This window comes from Protopterus annectens, chromosome 5.part0 (assembly GCF_019279795.1).
Source record: "Protopterus annectens isolate FY-2018-M chromosome 5.part0, PAN1.0, whole genome shotgun sequence".
NCBI lineage: Eukaryota > Metazoa > Chordata > Ceratodontiformes > Protopteridae > Protopterus > Protopterus annectens.
Genome location: NC_056735.1, coordinates 16,994,078 through 17,017,593, shown reverse-complemented (window position 1 = coordinate 17,017,593; position 23,516 = coordinate 16,994,078). Strand labels below are relative to the sequence as shown.

The following is a 23,516-nucleotide window of genomic DNA, read 5'->3' as shown; positions in this document are numbered from 1 at the left end:
TAGTCATACCCTTTGTCAAAACAATGTGCCCACAAATTACCACATAGGTGGTAACCCATTAAGTACAGAGAAAGTAATTAGGGATCTGGGGACCCAAGTTGATAGCAATCTCTCCTTTGACAACCATATTGCCAAAGTGGTTAGAAAGACCTTCTACATAGCCCACCTCATCATGAAAGGATTCACATCTAGATCAAGAGAGGTAATCGTGCCCCTTTATTCATCCCTCATCAGACCCATCATAGAATACAATGCCCCCTTTGGGATGTACCTTACCCGACACCTGCAGCAATTAGAAAGACCCCAAAACTACCTCACCAGGAGGATCAAGGGACTCAAACAGATGCCATATGCTGCTCGGTAAAAAAACTCCAGCTCTACTCAGTTGCATACCGCCTACTTCGAGGTGATCTATGCCTGACATATAAAGCTATGTCCAACCCAGAATTAATGGACATGCTCCACCTCAGTAAATCTAAATCCCTTAGAGCCACGCGCTCGAGGGACTTGAACCTCAGCACAGAAATAAATAACATGCTGGAGGGACAGATTCATAACCCAGAGGCTCCCTTCGCTCTGGAATAGAATTCCAATTCATGTTAGGCAGAGCACCTCACTGACTCTCTTCAAGAAGAATCTTGATGAGTGGATGGGGATCATAGGTTTGTCCCAGGGATTACTTCCGTGTCACTATTAGAGGCACAGTAAACTAAACTTTAAAAAGGGCGCAGTATACTCAAATCAAGGGGTGGCGTAAGCCAAACACAATCGGGCTAGGCTTATAAATGCCCCAGGGCAGATAGCCTAGTATGAATCTATGAACTAGCAAATGGAGCATTAAGTTAGATGACAGTATGCTGTGAAAACCTTAAGAACCTAGACATGGTGACTTGAGTTTAGGAATGAAATAGAATATCCAAGTGTATGTGTGTAGTGGGTAAGGTGTGGGTATTTAACTCAGGTCTGTATCCTTCTAGTTTGCTGTCTGGGAGGATTAAGCAGGTTTTCCTTCAGCACCTCAGTGTATGTGAGCTTAGTGATACTGGATTTCAGTGTGGTGGGAGTGTACTGTTTGTTGACAGCTGTGGTTTGTTATAGTTTAGTCTCCAGTATGAGTAAATATTTATACCTCTTATGAAGGGATTTAATGTTTAGGTAGCAATAAAGGGTTGTCAGTGAACACATTACAATTGTTACACTATCACATAGTTCCTTGTACTGTGATGGTAATTAGAAGTGAAATAGGGACAGACTGTAGTCACATGGTGGCAGAGATTTGGGATACGGAGGCTAAATTAAGATGGAAGTTAAACTGTTTTCTGTACTGCTGTACTAAGCAAGACAAGATGATATATTTTATACCTACAGAAGACCATGATATGGTAAATGGGCATAACCAGAAAGAGGGGCGGAGGCAGACACACAAAAGAACATCTTAAGACCGTATTATAGGCATGGATGCCACAAGAAAGGCACGCTTAGGACACACCGTATATTATACCACAAATACTGTAAATTGGCTTAAGGAGCCATGCCATTCCAAGTGTGGGAGCTGGAGAATTTTCAGATCACCACTTAAAATGTCACTAAAAGATTAACCAAAGTGTTACGTACTGCAGTGGGCTTTTTAGAGTTCACATGATATGCTGGGTAGTGGAGTGTGTTTAGATTCATGTGAGGTGGCTGCATGCCAGGTCAGGAAAACAGGGCCAACCAGTCCTAATGTGTGTTATGTTGACATGAATGAAAACTGTTAAAATGTAAACTGCATGAAAATAAAGGAAATGTTATGGCTTATTTTTGTTTCTGTTACTGTATATGTACTGTGTTGCTTTTTTAAAAAAAGTCACGTCAATAAAGATGTTTAAATATATATATATATATATATATATATATATATATATATATATATGCTGCAGTTTCCACCCTATCAAAGGGAGCCACCATTTAATAGTTTTGTGTAGTGACTAAAAATGTGTGTGCCTGTAGTAGCATGTATAGGGTGTGTGTGTGTGTGTGTTGCATATAGGCTTGTAGGCACAGACAGGTGCATGGCAGCAGACAAAGCTGTGACTGATGTAGTGCAGAAGTACCAGTAGTTTTGGTGACTGAACAGTATGACTCAGACCTCTTGACTGTCTTTATTTTGGAGAAGCCTCCCTTTTTTTCAGGCCTGGTTTACTACCCCTGCACAGGATGTCGTAATGTTTGGATACATGCTCCTATTTTTAGGCTCGCTTTACCCCTTCACACAATTTTCTGAATCCCTATCACAAGTGAATTTTGAAGCTGTCTGCTACACAGAAAACTACACAAAACTAACATATTATTGGCAACAATAATTTAAAGGAGGACGCATCTTTTTGTAGAATTTTGCAATAGTTTGTTGAAGTCTACTGATTGTACACTCTCTTTGATAATGTGCTTATGTTTTCCATCTTTTTGTTACTCTCCGTTTTTAAACTAAGTATCCCACATTACTACAGGAAGCAGGAAGAATTATGTGCTGTTTGGTAGTCAAATGTTATGCTAATTAGATGTCCAGATTTTTAGTTGGATGTGCCTACTTTTCAAGGGCAGATTGATTTTGAAGATTTACTGGGATGTGGAAAATAAGACTTAAACATTATAAATTACAAAATGATTGCAGGTTTAATGGAGGAAGTACAGTGCATTTATTCACTGTACATTTTTATGGCAAAGGGTTACACACATTTTGGTCAGAAGTAGAGTTAAATGTACTAATTCAAGTGTAATTTAAGTAAATAAGCAAACCTTTTTTTTTCCAGTTCTGAACCCTTCCAAAGCAAACTTTTACTGGTATTTTAAATGATTCAGTTTAGTGTGATCACAGTACTCAATAATGCTATCTCTCACCTGTGACCAAAATTTGGAAATACTTGTAAGAGTTCTGTTTTACTCTTTTTTGTTTGCTTTAAGTTAGAGCAAAAGTAAAGTCCTCCTTAACCCCTAACTCCCAAGGCTAGTGTCCCTCTGGATTATTTAAAAAAGAATCCCTTTCAAGATTCTAATAATAAAATACAATGGTGGCACATGTTAATAAGGAAATAGAACATTAAGTAATGTCATTGCTGCTTTTACATAATTGAAACAAAAAGATTATCTTTTCCATGTTCCGGAATGTACCTTGTTACTCAGTGCCTATGGCTTTAAGCCATTTTCATAGTGCATTTTGCTTTCACTGGATATATTGTCTTTTGTATTGCAAGAGTTTAAGAAGGACATTACAGCTTACCTGGTCCTTCTTATGTTACAGTGATCAAATTTAAAGTGAGCCATTAAGTCACTGTAAGATCTGAAAACACACAGTCTTTTAGCCATTGAATAAGAGCACCTTTTTATTTGTCGACTCGTCAAATTTAATCTGATAAATCAGTAGACTCAAATTTCCTTTTCTAGATAGCATTATTTCACTCAATCCGAACAAAAGGTCATATATATAATTATCGTGTTGAAATCATGTAAGTTAGGATCCGACCTATTTCCATTTTTTGGCAAAAGTATTGAACAGCTTTGTGGAAACAAAAGCAAACAAACGCACACCTTATGCTGAGATTGCATTTCATGCATTTACCACATTGCTGTTCTTTACATTTCATCTGTTGCACAGGAGTCATTTAAGAAATGTGTAGACATGTTTTTATTTTTGTCCATTTAAGTTTGAATCACCTTAATGTGTTAAGATTAATATATATATATATATATATATATATTTTTTTTTTTTTTTTTTTTTTTTTTTCCTGTTACCCTGACATCAGACTCCTGGAGTAAGAGACCGTTGCCAAGGGCTTCTCCTCCCTTATCCCCAGTAAAGTGAAGAGTTGGACATGTTTCCTGATATAGTCATGCACTCTAAATCTTTTTTTTTTTTTTTTTTGCCTTTTACTTAATACACATTTTCACAGCAGAAAGCAATCAAGGATATTATGTACATCCTTATTGATGTAATTCCACCTTTTGCCTGCCAACTGCAAACCCTCTGGCATTCTGTGCAGTAATCCCAGCACTTCTCTCTCTCTTTATTTTGTCCGACATCTAGACTGCTAATGGAATCAGATTAACTGGTGTCAGAGAAAAGATTTGTCACCTTGTCTTCGGGATGTTTCTGTTTAGTTTCCAATTATACACAGGTTTCCAGATTGGAGAAGTCATCCTTTCATTTGGCTGAATAGTCTGTACTATGTCTTTCACACTAATATCTCGAATGTCTGATGTTCTTCATTCCACATTGCTGCAGTCCTAACCATTGGGGTAGTCCGCTGTCCAGTCGGCCCGAATACCAAAGTATATGGCTGACGTCGGTCAAGGCGCATTAGACTGATGTCAGGACGTCAGGGTACTAATGCGCATGACCGACGTCATATCCCCAGTCTTTTTTGCCGCATGGTCCGATGCAGAAGCAGTTTTGCGAGTGCAGGTTGGCGTTCTGAAATTTTCTGAAGTCGGAGTTTCAGACCGAATCAAAGTTGGCTAAGTACCCAGGTGGGGAACATTTTGGTTTTTTCTTGCCTCAGTATTTAACCGGATGTCAGAAAAAGTGAATAACTGTATTTCTTGTGGGAAACAGATACCTCATAGGGATTACCATACTTTGTGTATACCTTGTTTAGGGCCTGAGCACGACGTTGTTGGATGCCGCTCTTGTGCTAGATTTAACAAACGCACTATTAAGAGAAGGTTAGACTGTGCCAGGTTAGTGTTTGGGAAGCGTTGTAATTATAAAATGCCGTCGGATGCTCCGACGCCCGCTTCGTCCAAAAAGCGCAAGGACAAAGCAGCAAAGCCTAGAGTTGAAGAACCGGCAGTCCCGGACGTCGGTTCTTTAGAAGGCTCAGTGGAGCCGGAGGTTTTGCCAGGAGTTTCTTTGGAGTCTCAGGCAGAGACTTTACTGTTACAGGATGTGCCCTCTCAAGAGGTAGGCCAGGCTGAGGGGGCTTCTCAGGTAGCTGTACTTCCCTCTCTTCCTAAGGTGGTTCGAGCCTCTCCTTCTGTTTCCAAGACTTCTTTGAGAGGTAGGCCAGGTTTAGCTTCAGTGGGGGCTTCTCCTAGCACTTCAGGTTCTGTGCCTAAGAAACATATGCTTAAAATGGCAGAGGATTTGATTACTATGATTAGGGGTTCTATGCCCCCTCCTGATAAGAGGCCTAGGGTGGAGCCTGAGTTTGAGAGTTTTGAGCAGTGTTCAGAGGCTTCTGAGTCTTGACTGAAGACTTGCAGGAGTATCCTCCTTATTCTGATTCTGATGTGGATGATTCCACTCCTTCAGCTTCTCCTCCTGAGGATTTTTCATTTTCAGAGACTCTGCATTCCATGAGGGAGCATTTTAAATGGGAAGGCCAAGATTTCTCTGATTCCAGGAAGAGGCTTAGGGAATTCTTGTTTTACCCCAGCATAGGCCCTTAGCTATACCTCCTGTTTTGAATGTGGTGGAAGATGTTTTTGCAGAGGCTTCCCTGAACCCTGATTCTTTGCCTCCTGCCCCTGTTAAACCTGATAGGTACTATAGGGTGCCTGAAGCTCATAAGTATCTTTGTAAGAGTCCTAGGGCAGACCCGAAACTGTTTCTCAGGGCCTAAAGGTGTTAAGGCCTCTGTTGTTAAAAATCCTGTTCCTCCTGATAAAGAGGCAAGGGCTTTGGATAGATGGGGAAAGAAAGTGTATACTTCTTCCACTTTAGCCATGAGGCGTTGAATTGTCAGTTTCACATGCTAAAATATCAGAATTATCTCCTTTCACAATTGAAATCTAAGGTGGATGCTCTGGCGGAAGGTATTGAGTGTAAAGAGTTGCAGGATTTAGTTCATGTGTCTGAACAAGTGGGTAAGCATTCCTTGCAATGTGGTTTTGATGCTGTGCAGGCCTCCTCGAGGGTGGCTGCCACTGGTTCTGTTCTTCGCAGGCACGCCTGGTTGAGGGATCAGAATTTAGCTGAGCATGTTAAGACAAGGATTTTGGATGCTCCTTTACAGTCTGATGTGTTGTTTGGTTCGCCTGTGGAAGCAGTTTTAAAGAAAATGGAGGACAAGGCTAAGTCTATGCAGACTGTTAAAGATTTTTTGCAGGTGCAACCTCCGAAGTTTAGCAGAAATTGGCCTACTAAGGGATGGACATATCCTGCTTATGATTCCCAGTCTAGGGGTAGGTCTAGGCGTGGTAGGGGCAGAGCTCAAGGTTCTTTTAGGCCTAGAACAGGGAGTTCTCCTGCTCAGATTTCTGGTGAGGGCAGGGGTCAGTCCTTTCGTAAACAGACCCAATGACCTGCCTTTTCAGCTGCCAGTACATTCTCGTCTGGCAGCCCCTTTGGGAGGAAGACTGTCTCTTTTCAAAGAAAATTGGGATTTAATTACTCAAGACAGATGGGTTTTGGATATCATTCACCACGGTTACAGGTTTTATTTCCATACCTTGCCCCTTTCAAAGGCATGCCAGACGTTCCTCCTCCACAAAGGAAAGAGGCTCACAAGCAAATTTCTCTGTTACTCCAAATAGGGGCCATTCAGCCAGTCCCTGTACCAGAAAGGGGCCTAGGATTTTATTCTCGCCTGTTCCTAGTACCAAAGAAGGGGAACACGTGGAGACCAATTTTGGATTTATCTATCCTCAACACTTATCTGGACATTCCCAAGTTCAAAATGTTGACGTTACAACAACTTTTACCTCTGCTGGGCAAAGATCACTGGATGGTAACTTTAGATCTCAAGGAAGCTTACCTTCATGTGCCTATAAGACTAAGTTGCAGAAAGTATCTGCGTTTTCGAGCTGGAAATTCTCATTATCAGTTCTCTGCATTGCCCTTTGGCTTATCTACTGCCCAGAGTATTCACAAAGGTTCTGGCTCAGTGATAGCTTACTTCAGGCTAAAAGGAATTCAAATCTATCCTTACTTGGACGACTGCCTGATTCTGGCTCAAGAAAAGGAAGACCTTCTACAGCATTTGGAATATGTCATAGCAGTGCTAAGATGCCTAGGGTATTCTGTGAGCGAAATAAAGTCCAGTCTAGTACCCTCTCAAGACATGTGCTTTCTGGGTGTGAGACTGAATACAGCAGCCCAGATGGCCTTTTTAACCCCGGACAAACAAAAGAATCTTTCCAGTTACTTCCATCAACTATCTCTTCAGTCCGGGCTGACTGCAAGGACAGTCCTTCAAGCCTTAGGGTTCATGGCATCTTGTATTCTGGTGCTTCCCAATGCCAAACTGCATATGAGGAAGCTGCAATGGTATCTCAAGAATGTATGGACACAGCACTGCCAGGATTTGGACACTGTCATTCAAATAATACCTTGCATTCAAAAAGAATTTTTGTGGTGGGCTCAGGAATGTCACCTAAACAAGGGACTCTCTGTGACCCGGCCAGAGGCGAGTCAGATTTTAACGACAGATGCCTCGGACATTGCTTGGGGAGCTCATCTAAATGGAAAGTGGATACAAGACAAGTGGCTTGCCAGACTACAGCATCTACATATCAACATGAAGGAGATGTTAGCAGTCCAGTTTGCATTAATGGCTTTCAAGGAGTTACTTCTTCCAGGGCAGGTGTTGATTCTAACAGACAACACAACTGTCATGTGGTACATCAACAAACAAGGGGAACACATTCTTATCCCTATGCAGGCAAGCAATGATTTTATGGGAGACTGCGCTCAGCTTGCAACTAACTCTTCAGGCAAGGTTTCTGCCGGAGCACAGAACTCCTTAGCAGATGTGTTAAGCAGACAAATCATGGATCCCCACGAGTGGAAACTGGATCTTCATGTATTTCAGAAATTGACAGTGTCATGGGGAACTCCAGACATAGATCTGTTCGCTTCTCCACTAAACCACCAGCTGCCAAAGTTTTGCACAAAAGGGTTTCATCACACAGCTTGGAAAGTGGATGCTCTTTCTTTCAGTTGGAAAAATCTTCATGTGTATGCCTTTCCACCTCTGCCTCTTCTCCCAAAGGTGCTCTATAGGTCAGACAAGACAAGCCAAGGATGATTTTAATAGCTCCAGATTGGCCTCGGCAACACTGGTACCCACTACTAAGGAGTCTGGTAAGGAAGCCTCCATGGCCTTTACCTTTGATTCCACACCTGTTATCTCAGAAGGACGGTCGCCTGCTCAATGTCAAGCTTCACTCTCTTCATCTAACAGCCTGGCATATTCTGTTTTGAAACACAGCAGGTCTCAACTTCCTCAACAAGTTTTAAATGTGATTATGGAAGCCAGAAGACCTAGTACAAGGAAAGTGTACGCAGACAAATGGAAGAGATTTTTATTTTGGAGTGCAGCAAAGAATTTGGAGATTTCTGAGCCTAATTTGAGTGTGGCTCTTCAATATCTTACTGAGTTACTGGACAAAGGTTTGTCTTTCTCTTCCATTAAAATTCATGCTGCAGCAATTTCAGCTCACTATGATTGTGACCCACCATTGTTTTCGCATCCTTTGTTCAAGCAGTTTCTTAGAGGGGCAAAGAATATAAGACCCCACGTAGAGCTCCTACTCCTGCTTGGGATCTCAATTTTGTGTTGGAGAAACTTACTCTACAACCTTTTGAGCCTGCGGCTACTGCTGAATTGAAATACTTGTCATGGAAGACTGCTTTTTTGTTGGCTATTACTTCTGCAAGAAGGGTTTCTGAATTGCAGGCCCTTATGGCAGTAGAGCCCTTTTGATTTTCCATAAGGATAGGGTATCATTACGTACTAATCCTTCCTTTATGCCTAAGGTGGTTTCTAGTGTGGCTTTAAACCAAACTATTCATTTGCCTACTTTCTATGCAGATCCCCAAAATAAGGGGGAAAAGATTTTGCACACTTTAGATGTACATAGGCAGTTGCGTTATTATTTAAGCAGGACTAAGGATTTCAGGCAGTCTCAGCAGTTGTTTGTTTCTTTTGCTTTGAGTTCTCAGGGTAAGCCTGTGTCTAAGCAAACTATTTCTAAGTGGATTGGGTTTTGCATTTCATTTTGTTATTCCCATCATGGCAAGGAGATTCCAGCTGGGATTAGGCCTCATTCCACTAGGGCTACTGCCACTTCAACAGCATTTCTAAGGGGTGGCAACTAAGGATATTTTGGAGGCAGCTACTTGGAGTTCAGTGCATACTTTCTCTAAGCATTACCACCTTCCTCTCTACTCTAAATCTAGGGCTGGTTTTGCCACAGCTATTTTGCAAGGCATGTTGACAGCTCCTGCTTCCTTATGATTTGCCAGCCTCCCTTACCTCTGCTTTGGGATTCTACCCAATGGTTAGGACTGCAGCAATGTGGAATGAAGAACATAGTACAGTTTTGTACCTACCATAAATGTAGATGTTCGAGGATCCACATTGCTGCAGTCCAATTTACCCTCCCTCCTTCCCCTCTGTGTTTAGGGGTGGTGGTGTGGGTTAGGCTATATTCTTGTAATCTTGTAATCTTGTATATATTGTACATATGTTTGGTGCAGGGCTTTTTGGTGTTTTTGGTGTGGGCCTTGTCTTTTTAGGATCTTCTGACATCTGGGGCAAGAAAAGACTGAGGATATGACGTCGGTCATGCGCATTAGTACCCTGACGTCCTGACATCAGTCTAATGCGCCTTGACCGACGTCAGCCATATACTTTGGTATTCGGGCCGACTGGACAGCGGACTACCCCAATGGTTAGGACTGCAGCAATGTGGATCCTCGAACATCTACATTTATGGTAGGTACAAAACTGTACTTTTTCCTTTATGTCGTTAGCTCATCCTTGAACATCTCAACCCCTCTTGGCTAGTAGAGGCTAGATAAGAGTATAAACTGAAAAGAAAAAAAATGTATGATTTGTTCTAGAAAGTTAAAAGAGTATTGTGACATCCAGTAAATTCAGACATGAAAATATAAACTGTTAAGGAGAAACTGAAGGCAAGGACTCACATAATCAACAGATCTGCGGTAGATATTAAAACAATATCAGTTTTAGTTTCCAGTGGAGACATTCAGTTTCAGAAAAGGGGCCTTTTCTAATGCATGGATAATGTCAGCCTCTAACTTACCATAGCATTCCTGAGCATATATCCACAAAATATGTTTTGAATGAGAGCTTTGTGCATGCAGACAATCTGCTTTTTGCATGATGTAGATGCAGTTAGAGGTATACAAGTCACTTGTACCGGAGGTCAAACCTCTGCAAGATTATAAAATTCTAAGATTCTTCCAAAGTGGAAACCAGGGCAACTGATGGAGTACTATCATATGTACTATCATATGTCTTGCTTTTCATGAATATGTATAATTACAGAAAAAAATGAAGTCTGTTACATAACTGAATGTGACTAAAGAAAAGTTTCTAAGCTAAAAACTGCTGTAGAGAATGCATTTAGTCACTGACTCAAGGAATTAATATGGGCCTTTGCCTGTTTACCACTTTCATAACTCCAACTAAATGTAAATGTATTGTTTGCATTTGTTTCCTTACTGTGTTAATAATTGATGTATTCATTCTGAAATAACCAACTTTATCCAGTTCAAGAACATGCATAATTAGTGTGCGCCTCGGCACTCAGCATGGCAGTGAAATTATTTCTGAATGAGATACCAGTCCTTTGTAAGATATATATACACACACACACACACACACACACACACACACACACACACACACACACACACACACACACACACACACACACACACACACATCAGCACATACACACACACACACATCAGCACACACACACACACATCAGCACACAGCTCCAGGTCACCTGTGGCACAATATTTGTCAACGTACAGAACTCCTGAACTATGAGTATTTTTTTTTTCCTTCGTAGGTGTGGTCGCTGTTCTGTTTTGTGGGATAACACAAGCTCACTATACATACAATAATTTATCTGCAGAGTCGAGGAAGAGAACTAAGCAGGTAAAACTGGGCAGTAAAGATCATACTTGTACTTCATATGCATTTGCTCATTTATTATTAATCTGTACAACTCTTGTAACTCTGTTTATTTGTTTTAAATACTTTTCTTTTCTTTGCAGTTATTCGAAGTACTTCATTTCCTGGCTGAAAACTTTATATTTTCCTACATGGGCTTAGCACTGTTTACATTTGAGAGCCATATATTTAATCCAGTCTTCATCATTGGAGCTTTTGTATCCTTCTCTCATTAGTGGTGAGGTGCATTTGCAGTACATCTGTAGAGCCCTAACTTAATCGTTTGCGCAGTAAAGGCTCCTTGGAGTTATTTGCAGTAACTAACAGGCATGATTCTGCTTGGAAGTGCTTAATACAGTGCTTAATACTATAGTCAGAGATCAAATGAATGTTTCAGTACAAACAGCATGCTTATAACATGTTTAGAGGTGGTTCTGCACCTGGTGAACTCTAACGTTATCTCTTAACTGTACAAAGATTCCACACCCATTTCAAGTCATCCATTTACTTTACCTTACAAAAATCTCATCCCAGAAATCTGTGGAGGACTACAGACATGCACCTAATCGGAATCTTCTTGCTAATTTGCATGGAAAATTGATCTATAAACAAATCGTAGAATACGTGTCACAATATGCTATTCTCACAGAAAGCATGGGTTTAGACCAAAACACAGGACATCAACAGCCATACTGTTGGCTATCATCATTTGTACCAGTATGGAAGAAAGTAACCTCATCATAGTTATCTGGATAAATCTAAAAAGGGCTTTTGAATATAACCATGAGTTGCTGCTCCAGAACATCAAAAAGTGCAACTTCTTGAAGCTTGCAAGATGGCTGAATACTGATCAATTTAATTTCAGCTCTCCAAGTGTGAATCAAAAAAAAAAAAAAAAAAAAAAAGAATCTGAAAAATATGAGCCACTGATATCATTAGTTTGAGTAAAATTCAGTTACTGGCTAGCAAGTACACTGTCAGCAAAGAAGAAATGTAGAGAAACTGAAAGAAAATCAACCAGAAAAGTTGAAGAGAAAACATTGGCTGGGAAGAATCCTGCAGTTGTTGAGCAGAAATTTCAAGCCTGAGCTTTGGTACAAGAGATGTCTTCCAGTAATATAGAAGAAACAATCAAATGTATTCGGAGCCAAATAAATTAAATGAGGCATTGAATGAGTATATCAAGTCAAACAGAAGGCCGGAAAAAAAGAAGTTTTAGCTATTCTAATGAACTTTAAAAAATTGAAAAAATCAGAGGTTGAAATGAAGAAAAGGCTAGGTCAGTATGAGACTTCTCAAGAAGAGCCATTTCCAAAAATAAAAGACCACTTACAGAGAAAACTACAGAAAATGGAAGGTACAGACTATATTAATTTTATGAAAGCACAAATAAGCAACTGGACTGGTATTCTACAGCAGGATGTGTTAATTGAACGGGCACATTGAGTGTATGCTCCAAATCTGACCATGAGAAAGCAGTCAAGACCTGTATTAGTAAAGATGCAATCATACCATCTGAAAAAATTGATCCTGTCAAAACTGTGACAGAAGGGAAAGGTATCGAAATTGAAGAAAGCAGAGTGTCTGTGGAAAATCATTATTCATTGTACACCAGGCAAAAGAGAAGCAAAATATTCCCAGCAGTCAAGGAATTTCAAGAAGCTGGTGTCAGATTCAAGCTGCTGTTTCCAGCTGTTTTCAGAATGTTTTTCTCCTGGAGGAGCAAAAACATTTTTGGGCACAGAACAGGCTGAGGAGGCAATACATTTATTCATCAAAAAGTGAACCAGCAAACAAAAGGGGGACTCTGCCTGTTATTCTTCTGACAGTAGGTCTCATAAGAGAGACTTTACCTGTGAAACCTTTTCCAGTGTTCCGAAGTTAAATGCTTGAGAGAGAGAAAAAAACACAGGAGTTGAGTAGAAGAATGAGTACCTTGGACTTGAACCAGAGTCTTGTTTTGGGAGATGGAGATGACCAAGAAGACGACCAGCAATACTAATATTAGTAAAAATTAAAGACTATAAAGCATCAATCACATTAGTGAAATATGGCTTTGAAAGCAAAAGTATCTGAAAAAGACTTGACTTCCGTTGACTTTGTCAGACTTGGTGAACTGTGAAGCATATAGCCCACTTTGTCATTATTGTTTAGAAGGACACTAAAAAGGAAAAAAAAAAAGTAACTGTAAAACAATTTTTGCTCTTATTAGTATTTTAGAATAAATTTTGATAAACTGCACAGTACATATAGTAAAGCAGTTTTGTGAAGGGTGTAAGAATATTTTAAATATGAGGGAGCCTCTCCAATCACTGTTGTATGAATTAAAGATATTTAAGTAAACAAGTACTTTTTCAGATGTAAGAAGTATAGGCTTTACATTATATCAAGAGAAGAAAGGCTGAACAAAAGCAAGTTTAATATTAATATGCTGTGATCTTGGGCTTTTTGAAGTAGGGGTGTAAAAGTGCACTGATTATATTAAACATAGAATTAAGATAGTTTCCTTTATTTTTTACAAGGATAACTGTCTAGATTAATGCCCTTGGCATAAGCTGTAAACGTGTTTTTTATAAGCAATTGGGTTTGAAAATAAGACAAAATTATGAAATCCACGAAAAATGCTAAGAGTCTTATATTTGCAAAGATACTAGCTTTTTATTAGCAAATATGCAGTGGGAGTTTAAGTCTTTAAAATTGTTATGGGCTGATAAGGTCAGCCATTTGGTTGGCTGATCAATGTATTTTAAGGTAAAGCATGATTGTATGAATTTGTTGTGATGAAGTTTTACACATAAAATGAAAGCGCTAATCCATCAGTTATTAGAGAGTACACTTGGATTTATATCTTTTTTTTGCTAGTCTGCCTTTGTAGCCACTCAAACATTTTCTTTGTTTTTTGGTGCTATGAGTGTGTTTGCCTGATTTGTTGGTGAGTCAAGAAGTCTCCAGCTATAGTCAGCAGTTGTATGTTCTGTTCTCAGTGAAATTTGCAAAGATTTATTGCTGACTACTTTTATATGGAGATGAAAGTGTAAGCAATTAAATATCTTGAAGGTTCTTCTGAGCATTTTTGCTGAGAGATGCAAAATTGAAAGGTACAGTGGCAAGCAGTTTTGTGAAAAATAGTTTGAAATTATGAGAGGTGAATGAGAAATGACAGCCTTAATACTTGAATGCATGAATACATTTAATACAACAATACACAGTTTAGTTGTATTTAAAGACAGCCAGTGTACTTTTTCTTAGGGCTAAAAGTTATTGTTTTCTGAAAGCATACAAGCTTTTCACATTTGGAAGGAGAACAGAGCTAAGAAAAGAACAGACAGCAATCAGTGAAAGTGACAACACAGGCTGTAGCATGCTCTTTAGCATAGGTAACCTTAATTTTAGAGTAGGTAAAGCTTGTAGGTGTAGCTGTCAATTTCAGGCAGTTCTTATCTGGAGGATTGCACTTCATTTTTTGAAGATGGACATAGTTTCATGTGTTTGTTATAAGTTAATAGGAGATGGGGTGTTCTGAAAACGTTTTTTTTTTTGTTTCAGGGTTTTCATTAAAACAAAATGTTTTGAAGAAATTGACATAGGTTCAAATGGAGATAAGAAACAACTGAATAAAAGATCATCTTGCAAACATTACTTTGTGCATGTAACAAAAAGTTATATAATAGGCGGGAACAGTAGCTTTTTACCATAATGGCTACATGTTCTATGTTATCTTGGAATGTAAATTGCCTTACAGGTGTAGACAGAAAAGAATATTGAATTGTATTACAAAATGCATAGTGCAAATAGCAATGCTGCAGGAGACGCATTTGGAAAGATTTGAACTTGTGAATTTGACAAGGAAGTGATTTCATTATGGATATTCAGCAGAATATTAGGGACAAAGGAAAAGGGGAGTAATTATACTAATTGCTAGAGGGGCTGTACAGAGCATGATAGATTTATGGTAGTAAGGGGCTGTACAGAGCATGATAGATTTATGGTAGTAAGGGGCTATTAGCAAAGGAGAAAGATTACACCGGCATATATGTATATTCCACCAGAAACTGATGTTATGGAGATTAACATTTTGGAAGAAATAATTAACTTTCAGTTTACAAGTGGGGACTGGAACTTGCTTTGCAATAGTGAAGATGTATCGGGAAATTAGAAGGGAAAATATAACAAAGAGGGCAGATTTTTGAAGAAATTTATGAAAATATTTATTATGGAAAATGTGACTTCAGTAGTAGGAACTCTGACAGAATTTACATGTTATTCCCCAAGGTCCAGTAGCTTTGCTAGACTGGATAGAAATTGTTCACATAGAAATATGCATTTAATTGAAAGCTTTGACACATCCAATAACTATTTTAGATAATGTACCAATAAAAACTAAGATAAAAATACTGGGTAATGAAATAAAAATGAGACATTAGCACTTTCCCACCTACTTTCTAAAAATAAAGGAATTTAAAGAATGGGTAGTGGAAGTTATTTGAGAATTATTAGGGAAGGTAGACTTATCTTCAGAAGTTGTAGTTAGTGAGTGGGATAAAATGAAAATGAAATTTCCCTTTTATTTCCACCCTATTTATAAGAGATGTGGTTAAGAAATGACAGGAATTACTTATAGGGGCTGACAAAGGATAAAGTAGTGCAGAATGATGTGAATTTCACAAAAGAAGAGGCACAAATGCAGTGTGCTAAAGAAAGCAATAAGGAATTATCTGGATAATATGCATGTGTGTAGAAAGATTTCTGTTAACCCACTATTTTTGATAAATGAGCACAAAAATGTTTAGTACAATGATTCAGAGAGTAGAAAGGGTTATCACCCAATGTAGGGACCCTATATCAAGAAAAATAAGAGATCCTGTAGAGGTATTAGAGACATTATGAACATTTTATGAACATTTGTATAAAGCAGAGAAATTGGGACATTAAGGAGGAAGACAGAAATATTTATAGAAGACATAATTATTCCAGGTTTAGAGGTAGATGAGCATCAACAACTAACAGTTAAGATAGGGGATGAGATGAAAATGCTGATGTGTAGTCCACCTTCAGGAAAGTCTTCAGGAACAAATGGTATTCCTGTGGAAGTTTGGAAGTTAGGAGGTAAAGATCTGGAAGGTTTGGTTTAACAATATTTTAAAAAGAGGAAAAACACCAACATCCTGAAAGAAAGCTGTGGTGGCTGTAATACCTAAAGACAGTAAAAAACCACCAGAGCCAGCTTCATATAGCTCTATTTCAATTTTAAATCATAATTATAAAATGTTTATCTATAATAGCTATAAAAGAATGACAGAGTTGTTGCCATATATGATAGATATGGATCAGTGTGGGGTTGTGGAGGGGAGGCAAATATTTGACAGTGTTAATAGAATAATGATTATCCAGAGGGAAGCAGAATGTAAGAAAATACCACTGTTGGTGGGTCTTGATGCAGAGAAAGCATTCAGCAGAGTAAACCGGGATTTTGAGTGGGGCAATGGAAGCATTTGCATTCCCTAATACAATAAGAAGGTTAATTAGGAGGATATATGAGGGATTGGCAGCAAAAATGAAAGTGGGATGATTTCTCTCTGATAAGTTGTGTGTGAATAAAGGAATCAGGCAAGGATGTCCTCTTTCCCCTTTATTTGCGTTATGTTTAGAGGTATTGGCAAAGAAAAAAGGGACTCAGAAATTCAAGGATATAATTGGCACAGTAATAAGGATGAATTGGCTTTATTTGCTGACAATATAATTTTGTATCTGATAAAAACAGAAAGGGACATCTCAATGTTGTGACATTCTGAAACCGTTTCAATTTTCTTTAGAAGTAAAATTAAATTAATGGAGGTTAAACAAACGCTGTAGCTGTATATTCTGCATCCACACAGGAATTGGTTCAGCAATACCCATATTTATTGGGAACATGAAAAAATGAAGTACTTAGGAGTATGGGTTAAAAATGATCCTGTTATGGCAGCTAAGGATATATGGGAAGAGAGTAAGCAAAAGACAGTTCAAAAATTGAAACTGGAAGCTCTTGTTTATTGATGTGGATATCAAGATACAAGCAGTGAAAATGTTTTCAGTGTCTTTAGTTTTGTATATAGGACAGGCATATTTTTATCAACCAGAGGATAAGCAGTGGACAGTAATTAATAAAGCACTGAAGGATTGTATCTGGAAGGGGAAGAAGGCAAGGGTGAATTGGGATATGTTGAGCCTTCCAACAGAACAGTGTGGTTTAGGATTAACTGATTTGAAAAATATTTTAGAGCTATGCAGTTAAGGCCCACATACATAACACAAGTAGAACGATATAATTCAAAGTGGAAAGGGATGGCGTTAAAGCAGAATAAATTCAAGAAATGAGAGAATGGGATACCGGATGCAGATCCTTAAGGAGAATAAAAGCAACCATGCAGAACATTATATTCATAAAGTAGCAGAAAGTATTGTAAGAACTAAGCCAACACAAGAATGGAGAAAGGCGATTCTGCTGATAGGGATGACTGTGATTAGGGGTACAGAGGCAAGAAGAGGCTGGAGTTTAATGGAGAAAACTGTCAAAGGAACCCAAGATATTGTGAGCAAATAACTAGAGAGGGAACGGAAATGGAATGGGAAGAGGCCAAGAAGACATTTGGACTGCAGGCTAGAAGACTGCCTTCCTTATCAGGAATAGATAGAGTAAAGACAAAGAGAAAGGGCTAGGGGAATCCTAAGCAAAAGAGCTGCTGTGGTAGAGGATTTTATTTGAATCTGAAACAGAATTTGCTGTTAAAAAGGGGATAGTAGGGCATAAAAAATATTGCAAGACAACTACAGGAAACAGTCTGTGTAAGTTAGAAAAATTGGGAAGAGAGGTTGGGTAAGTAGTTCACAAGGAAACAATGGGAGGATGTATATCTTTATCCCAAAATATGCAACATTGTCCAGAAAGTTTAGAATCTTTTCTCGGAAGTGTTTGCATAGGTGTTCTATACCCCAATCAGACTTCAAAGTTTTTTCTTCCTCAAGTAGATTTCAAATGTTAGTCGTGTGACTATGGGGAAGGCACTCTAGATGGAACCTGGTCTACTGAAGGGGAGAGTATCTTGTTCTAGGCATATCTGATCTGAGCTGTTCAGATCTGACGAATCTTTAGTTGTCAGAAGTAACCGAGATCATATGTTCTGGGATTGTAATGAATTGGCAGAATTTAAAAATTCATTGCAAGAGTACTGTGTCAGAAATACTGAGTGAGCAAATGGCTGTAACTAAGGATTTTTTTTTTTTTTACACTGGATCTGAATTGCCAGGATGTAGTAAGGGATTACTAAGTTTTATTCTGTTGGCTGCCAACTACAAAATGGAAATGAAAGTCTAAACCAACTCTAGCTGAAGTATTGTGTTTCATAAATGAGATAAATGAACTGGCAGAAATGTCTTTAAAAAAGGGAAGGAGAAACTTAGAATTAAAAAGAAACTGTGAGAACAATACACACAGAATAATGTTCAAGAAGAGTGAGATTTAAGGGAATGCAGGAATTTGGCGATTTATTTAATGTTGCACTGATGATAGTTACAAAGAAAAAAAGATAAGTACAATGTATGTAAATGGCAAAAATGTTAAAATGGCTTACTTTCTTTTAATGTGTTTGCATATGTGTCAAGTGATAATTTAATAAAATATTTTGAAAAAAATGTAACTTCTCAGATGAGGTCTGCAGCTTGTTTCAAAATTATTTAAATAAATGATATAGAACGATACTGTCAGCACTACTCCCATAGCCACACATGCAGGAGTACCCAGGGATCAGTTTTCGACCATTACTTTTCTCATTATTCATTAATGACCTTCTTGAGGATTTACATGACCTAAATCTTTCATTATATGCTGATGGCTTTGCCATCTCCAGGGTCTCAGTAAGACAAAATGAGCTGAATACCTTGCTACAAATAGACTTCACACTGCTATGGAATTTGTCTTAATAGACTAACATTAAATACTAATAAATGCTTATGTACGCTGTTCTGTACATGCAGAAAACTCAGCACAAGACAACTGCTCCAGAATCACATTTCTTACTGACACTGGCATCAAGCCCCTTTTTTACGCACTTTATGCATGGGGTTGGGGTGTCGCATCAACAGTGACCATCATCTAGAGCCAATGTTCACACAGCTGGGTGGCTGTGTCAGCCAACAGAAATAACTCATTTTTCTTTCAGACCAAACACGCAGTTTTCTCAACATCATGGACACCAAGTTTAAAAAGTACATATTAAGTTGTCAATCTCGCCTTCATTCTTGCTGGATGGGTTCGGAGCCGATCCTCGGCTCCGACTCAGCACTTGCTAAGCTCGAGAGTCAATTACCAGCTCGAGGCAGCCCCATATCCCATGATGCAAGGCGGTAATTACCCAGATTTTGTTTGCCGCTTCGCTAATGAGGTCATCTTTTTTACCAGCTCCTGGTAAGTGATTTTTCATTACTCTTTTCAAAAGAATTAGATACTCCAGTACCCTAAAATTTTATTCTTTTTAGTTTCTTAGTGAACCTTATTCACTTAGCTCCATACCCATTACCCTTTAGTTCCCTTATCCATAGTTTTCTGTGTTTTGGGCCTTAGGCCTTACCCTCCCTCACAGTTCCTGTCAGGATTTTCCTTAGCTGTGTGAGTGTTGTGTCTCACTGTTCTGATTTTTATTTATTAGTGTCTTTTTTGGTCTGATTGGTGTTGGTGTGTGTGTGTGTGTGTGTGTGTGTGTATAGGACTCAGACATGTCCAAAGATACTAGGGTCTCAGGTTTCAAGAAGTGTGACTCGTGCTGTCAGAAGATGTCTCTGACAGACGGTCACACTTCTTGTATTTATTGCCTGGGACCCCTACACCTGCAGGACTCCTGTGCTATCTGTCATTCTTTCAGCCAGAGAGTCCTGCAGGAACGTAGAAATAAGCTGATCCTCAAGGGTCTTCTTAAACCTGAGAGCTCCCTGGCTAAGATCGGCTCCGGGAAGCCCTCTAAGCCTCCCAAGACCCAGACTTCGGTGTCCAAGTCTGTGGTCTTGGTTCCGACTCCACCAGAGTTGACATCGGCTCTGTCCGAAGCCGATCCTTCCTTGTTGGAAGCTTCAGTACCGGCTCCGTTCGGCACCGATACCCTGGCTTTGGCACCTGTGTCGGCTCCAGCTGGAGCCGACACCCTAGCGTCGAAGCATGTTTCGGCTCCGGCTGGAGCCGAAACATCTTTGTCGCCGCTCGGAGCCGACAAGTTGTCGGCTCCGACTGGAGTCGAAGGTTCGTCGGCTCTGATGGCTTTGTCGAAAAAGAGGCCTAGATCTCCTTCATTGGAGTCTATACACTTGGCTCCAGCCTCCCCCTTGCTTTCGGAGTGGAGCCATCGGAGCCGGTCATCAAGGTCTTCAAGGCTCTCAGACCATGACTTAGAGAGAGTGGTGAGTAGGCTATTAAAATCACAGGCACTAGCCCAGATGCTCCATAGCCCGTCTCAACAGACGACCGCTATTCCACAACCTCCCAAAATTCCTCCTTCGACTCTCCTTCAGAGTTCGGAGCCGGAGATTATTGGTACCGTGACTGTTGGTGCTTCGGAGCCAATACCACACCTTTCGGCTCCGTCGTCCTCAACTCCTATCTCCTCCTTGAGACCGTCCTTGGAGGGATCCGGTCGTCTGGCTTCCCTGGTTGGTTCCGAGGGGGCGAGTGGCATCGGACCCTTGTCCGACCCCGTTCTCCCTCTCAGAGCTTCGGCCTTGGTGAGCTCGGCCCCGACATCTGCTTCGGAGCCTTCCTTTTCGGTGGGACCAGGGATCCCTGTTTCTTCGGAGTGGGATCTCTCGGCCCTCCCTGGGAGGGGAGCCTTCGAGGTGATGAGGAGTGTGCTAGCCCCTGAGCTTAGTCAGCAGTCGGTTCCTTTAGCTCCTCCCTCTATGGTGCCTGTAGATGCCTCTTCCCGCTCTCTTGCTCCCGGACCCAGAGATCCATCGCCCCAGGTTTCCCCATTGGGAAGAACTTCCTCTTCCGAGGTTTCTCCTGATCCTTCAGGTGAACCCCTGCGTAAGAGGACCTGCAAGAGGAAGCACTTAGACTCCCCTGAGTCTACAACATCAGATACCGATTTAGATGAGTCGGAGGGGTCCCTGAGATCCTCCTCTGAGGATGTCTCCTTTTCAGACATCCTTAAACTCCTGAAACAGATGGGGAACTGGCCCTCCATTAATCCCTCCGAGGATGAATCGGTATACCTGGAGGCTTTTGGATCTCGACCCTCCACCTCCTGGGTGTCTCCGCCTTTCGACCCCCTCATGGAAGTCATAGCTCGAAAGGCATGGGCATCTCCTGATTCGGTGGAACCAGTCCCCAGGAGACCTTCAAAATTTATCACGGCCCCCGCTGAAAAGCAGTTTCTCACTAAAGGTGTCCCGGTTGATGCCATGGTGGTGGCGGCCGCCACCAAAAAGGAACTTGCAGATCCTTCCGTGCCAGTCCATCCTCCTAACAAGGAGTCTAGGACCATGGACAGGTATGGCAAGCGGATGTTTTCCTCAGCGACCTTTGCTATGCGTTCGCTGAATTATTTATGTCACTTCACCAGACTTCAAAGAGACATCCTCAAAGAATTGGGTGAAGTAGTACAGGATCCGTCAGCGACAGGGGCTCAAGAAAAGATTGCCTCTCAGCTGGGAATCCTAAATTCCATAACCAACTCCTCCATGCGGCTCATTTCTTATGCAGCCGATGGGGTGAGTAGAGCAGCAGGCACAGGAGTGGCTCTCGGACGTCAGTCCTGGATGCGGCTCTGTAATTTTGCAGATCCCTTTAAGGCGTCCTTCACGAACTCTCCCTTTGATGGGACAACATTGTTTGGCCCTCAGGTGAAGGACACTTTGACCAGGTGCGAGCAAGATGGCAAGACTCTTTCTGCCGTAGGAGTCCGTTTCTCCACCCCTTCTAGACCTTACCCCAAAGGTCAGAAGGGAGGGAAAATGTGGTTCCGAAAATCTCAGGGAGTCGCGCCTGATGCACGTGGTCAGTTTACCCCCAGAGGCAGAGGGGGTAATAACAATAGATGCCGCCCTAGGGGCAGAGGGGGTCCGCAGAACCAGGGCGGCAGAGAGCCTCTCTCTGACAAGACCTTCCAGCATCCCTGAGGTGTTGCCCGACTGCCCACCCTTGGAGGCAGTCGGGGGGAGATTGTCGCTGTACCCAGAAGAGCCTGGCTTTCCCTCTCTCAAGACAAATGGGTACAGTTGATCATATCCGAGGGTTACAGGATTCCTTTCGAGGAAAGCCCCTTCCCTCAAAAAGGTTCCCTTCCAGACGTTCCACCCGGTCTAAGGGAAATTGCAAAGCTAGAGGTTTCGAAGCTTCTAGAAAAAAGGGACATCCAGCCAGTTCCAACAGATCATTTAGAGTCCGGAATCTACTCAAGGTTCTTTTTGGTTCCCAAAAAGACGGGAGACTGGAGACCAATATTAGACCTCAGCAGGCTCAACAAGTCTGTCAAAAAGACAAGATTTCGGATGGTCACACTTCAATCGATTTTGCCCTTTCTGGGCAAAAACAACTGGATGTGCTCCATAGACCTTCAGGATGCATACTATCACATAAAAATCCACAGACGCTCCAGAAGGTTTCTCCGCTTTTGGCTGGGGACCAGTCATTTTCAATTCAGAGCCCTGCCCTTTGGTCTCACTACAGCCCCCAGAGTGTTCACCAAATGCCTGGCAGCGGTCACGGCTCGCCTGAGATGTCAAGGATTCCAGGTGTTTCCGTATCTCGACGACTGGCTCCTCTCAGCCACCACCAGGCACAAACTTCTCCCAGCCAGAGATTATACTCTACGTCTCTGCGGTCTGTTAGGAATTTTGGTCAACTTCGAAAAGTCTTCCTTATCGCCCTGCCAATCTATTACCTTTATAGGCGCAAATCTAGACACTACTCGGATGTCAGCAAGACTAACAAGTCAGAGAATCCTAGATATCCAAAACCACGTTCAGATCATCCTATCCAGCGAAAGGGTCCAAGCCAGGTTGGTCCTGAAAGTGTTGGGCCTCATGGCAGCTGCCATCACACTTCTTCCTCTGGGCCGTTTTTACATGCGTCTCCTACAATGGATGTTGTTCACCCAATGGTCCTTCCAGCAGTTTCCCATGCGTCACAAGATCCTGGTGACATAAACCTGCAAGAGCCATCTATCCTGGTGGACTTCTTCTCCTCTAGTCCATCAGGGCAGACCATTTGTTCCCCCGGTCCCGGTAGCCACGGTCACTTCGGATGCCTCCCTGATCGGGTGGGGGGGCATTATCAGGGCAGGATGGTTCATGGCACGTGGCAACCGTTCGAATACCACCTGCACATAAATGTCCTAGAGATGAGAGCAGTGCTTTTAACGTTGCAAGCCCTCAACGACTTTCTTCCCTTAGGAACTATTGCAGTTCACACGGACAACATGTCCGTGGTGTGGTACATCAACAAGCAAGGCGGAACCAAGTCCTATCCCTTGTGTCGAGAAGCTCTCAGACTTTGGCAATGGGCGATCTCCTCTCATCGGTTTCTGGTAGCAACACATAGCCCCGGGAAAACCAACATAATAGCGGACAGATTGAGCAGAGCTA

General features: G+C 41.1%; 1 protein-coding gene across 3 annotated transcripts in view; it reads left to right on the top strand.

Annotated features, from left to right (window-relative positions):
- SLC9A7 (solute carrier family 9 member A7) overlaps positions 1-23,516 on the top strand; it is a 3,436,621-nt gene that overhangs the window by 1,253,636 nt on the left and 2,159,469 nt on the right. For all 3 annotated transcript variants that reach the window (XM_044072073.1, XM_044072072.1, XM_044072071.1), the window contains exons 9-10: positions 10,804-10,892; positions 11,012-11,125. In XM_044072073.1, the coding sequence (XP_043928008.1) occupies positions 10,804-10,892; positions 11,012-11,125 (203 nt within the window). The remainder of the gene's footprint in view (positions 1-10,803; positions 10,893-11,011; positions 11,126-23,516) is intronic.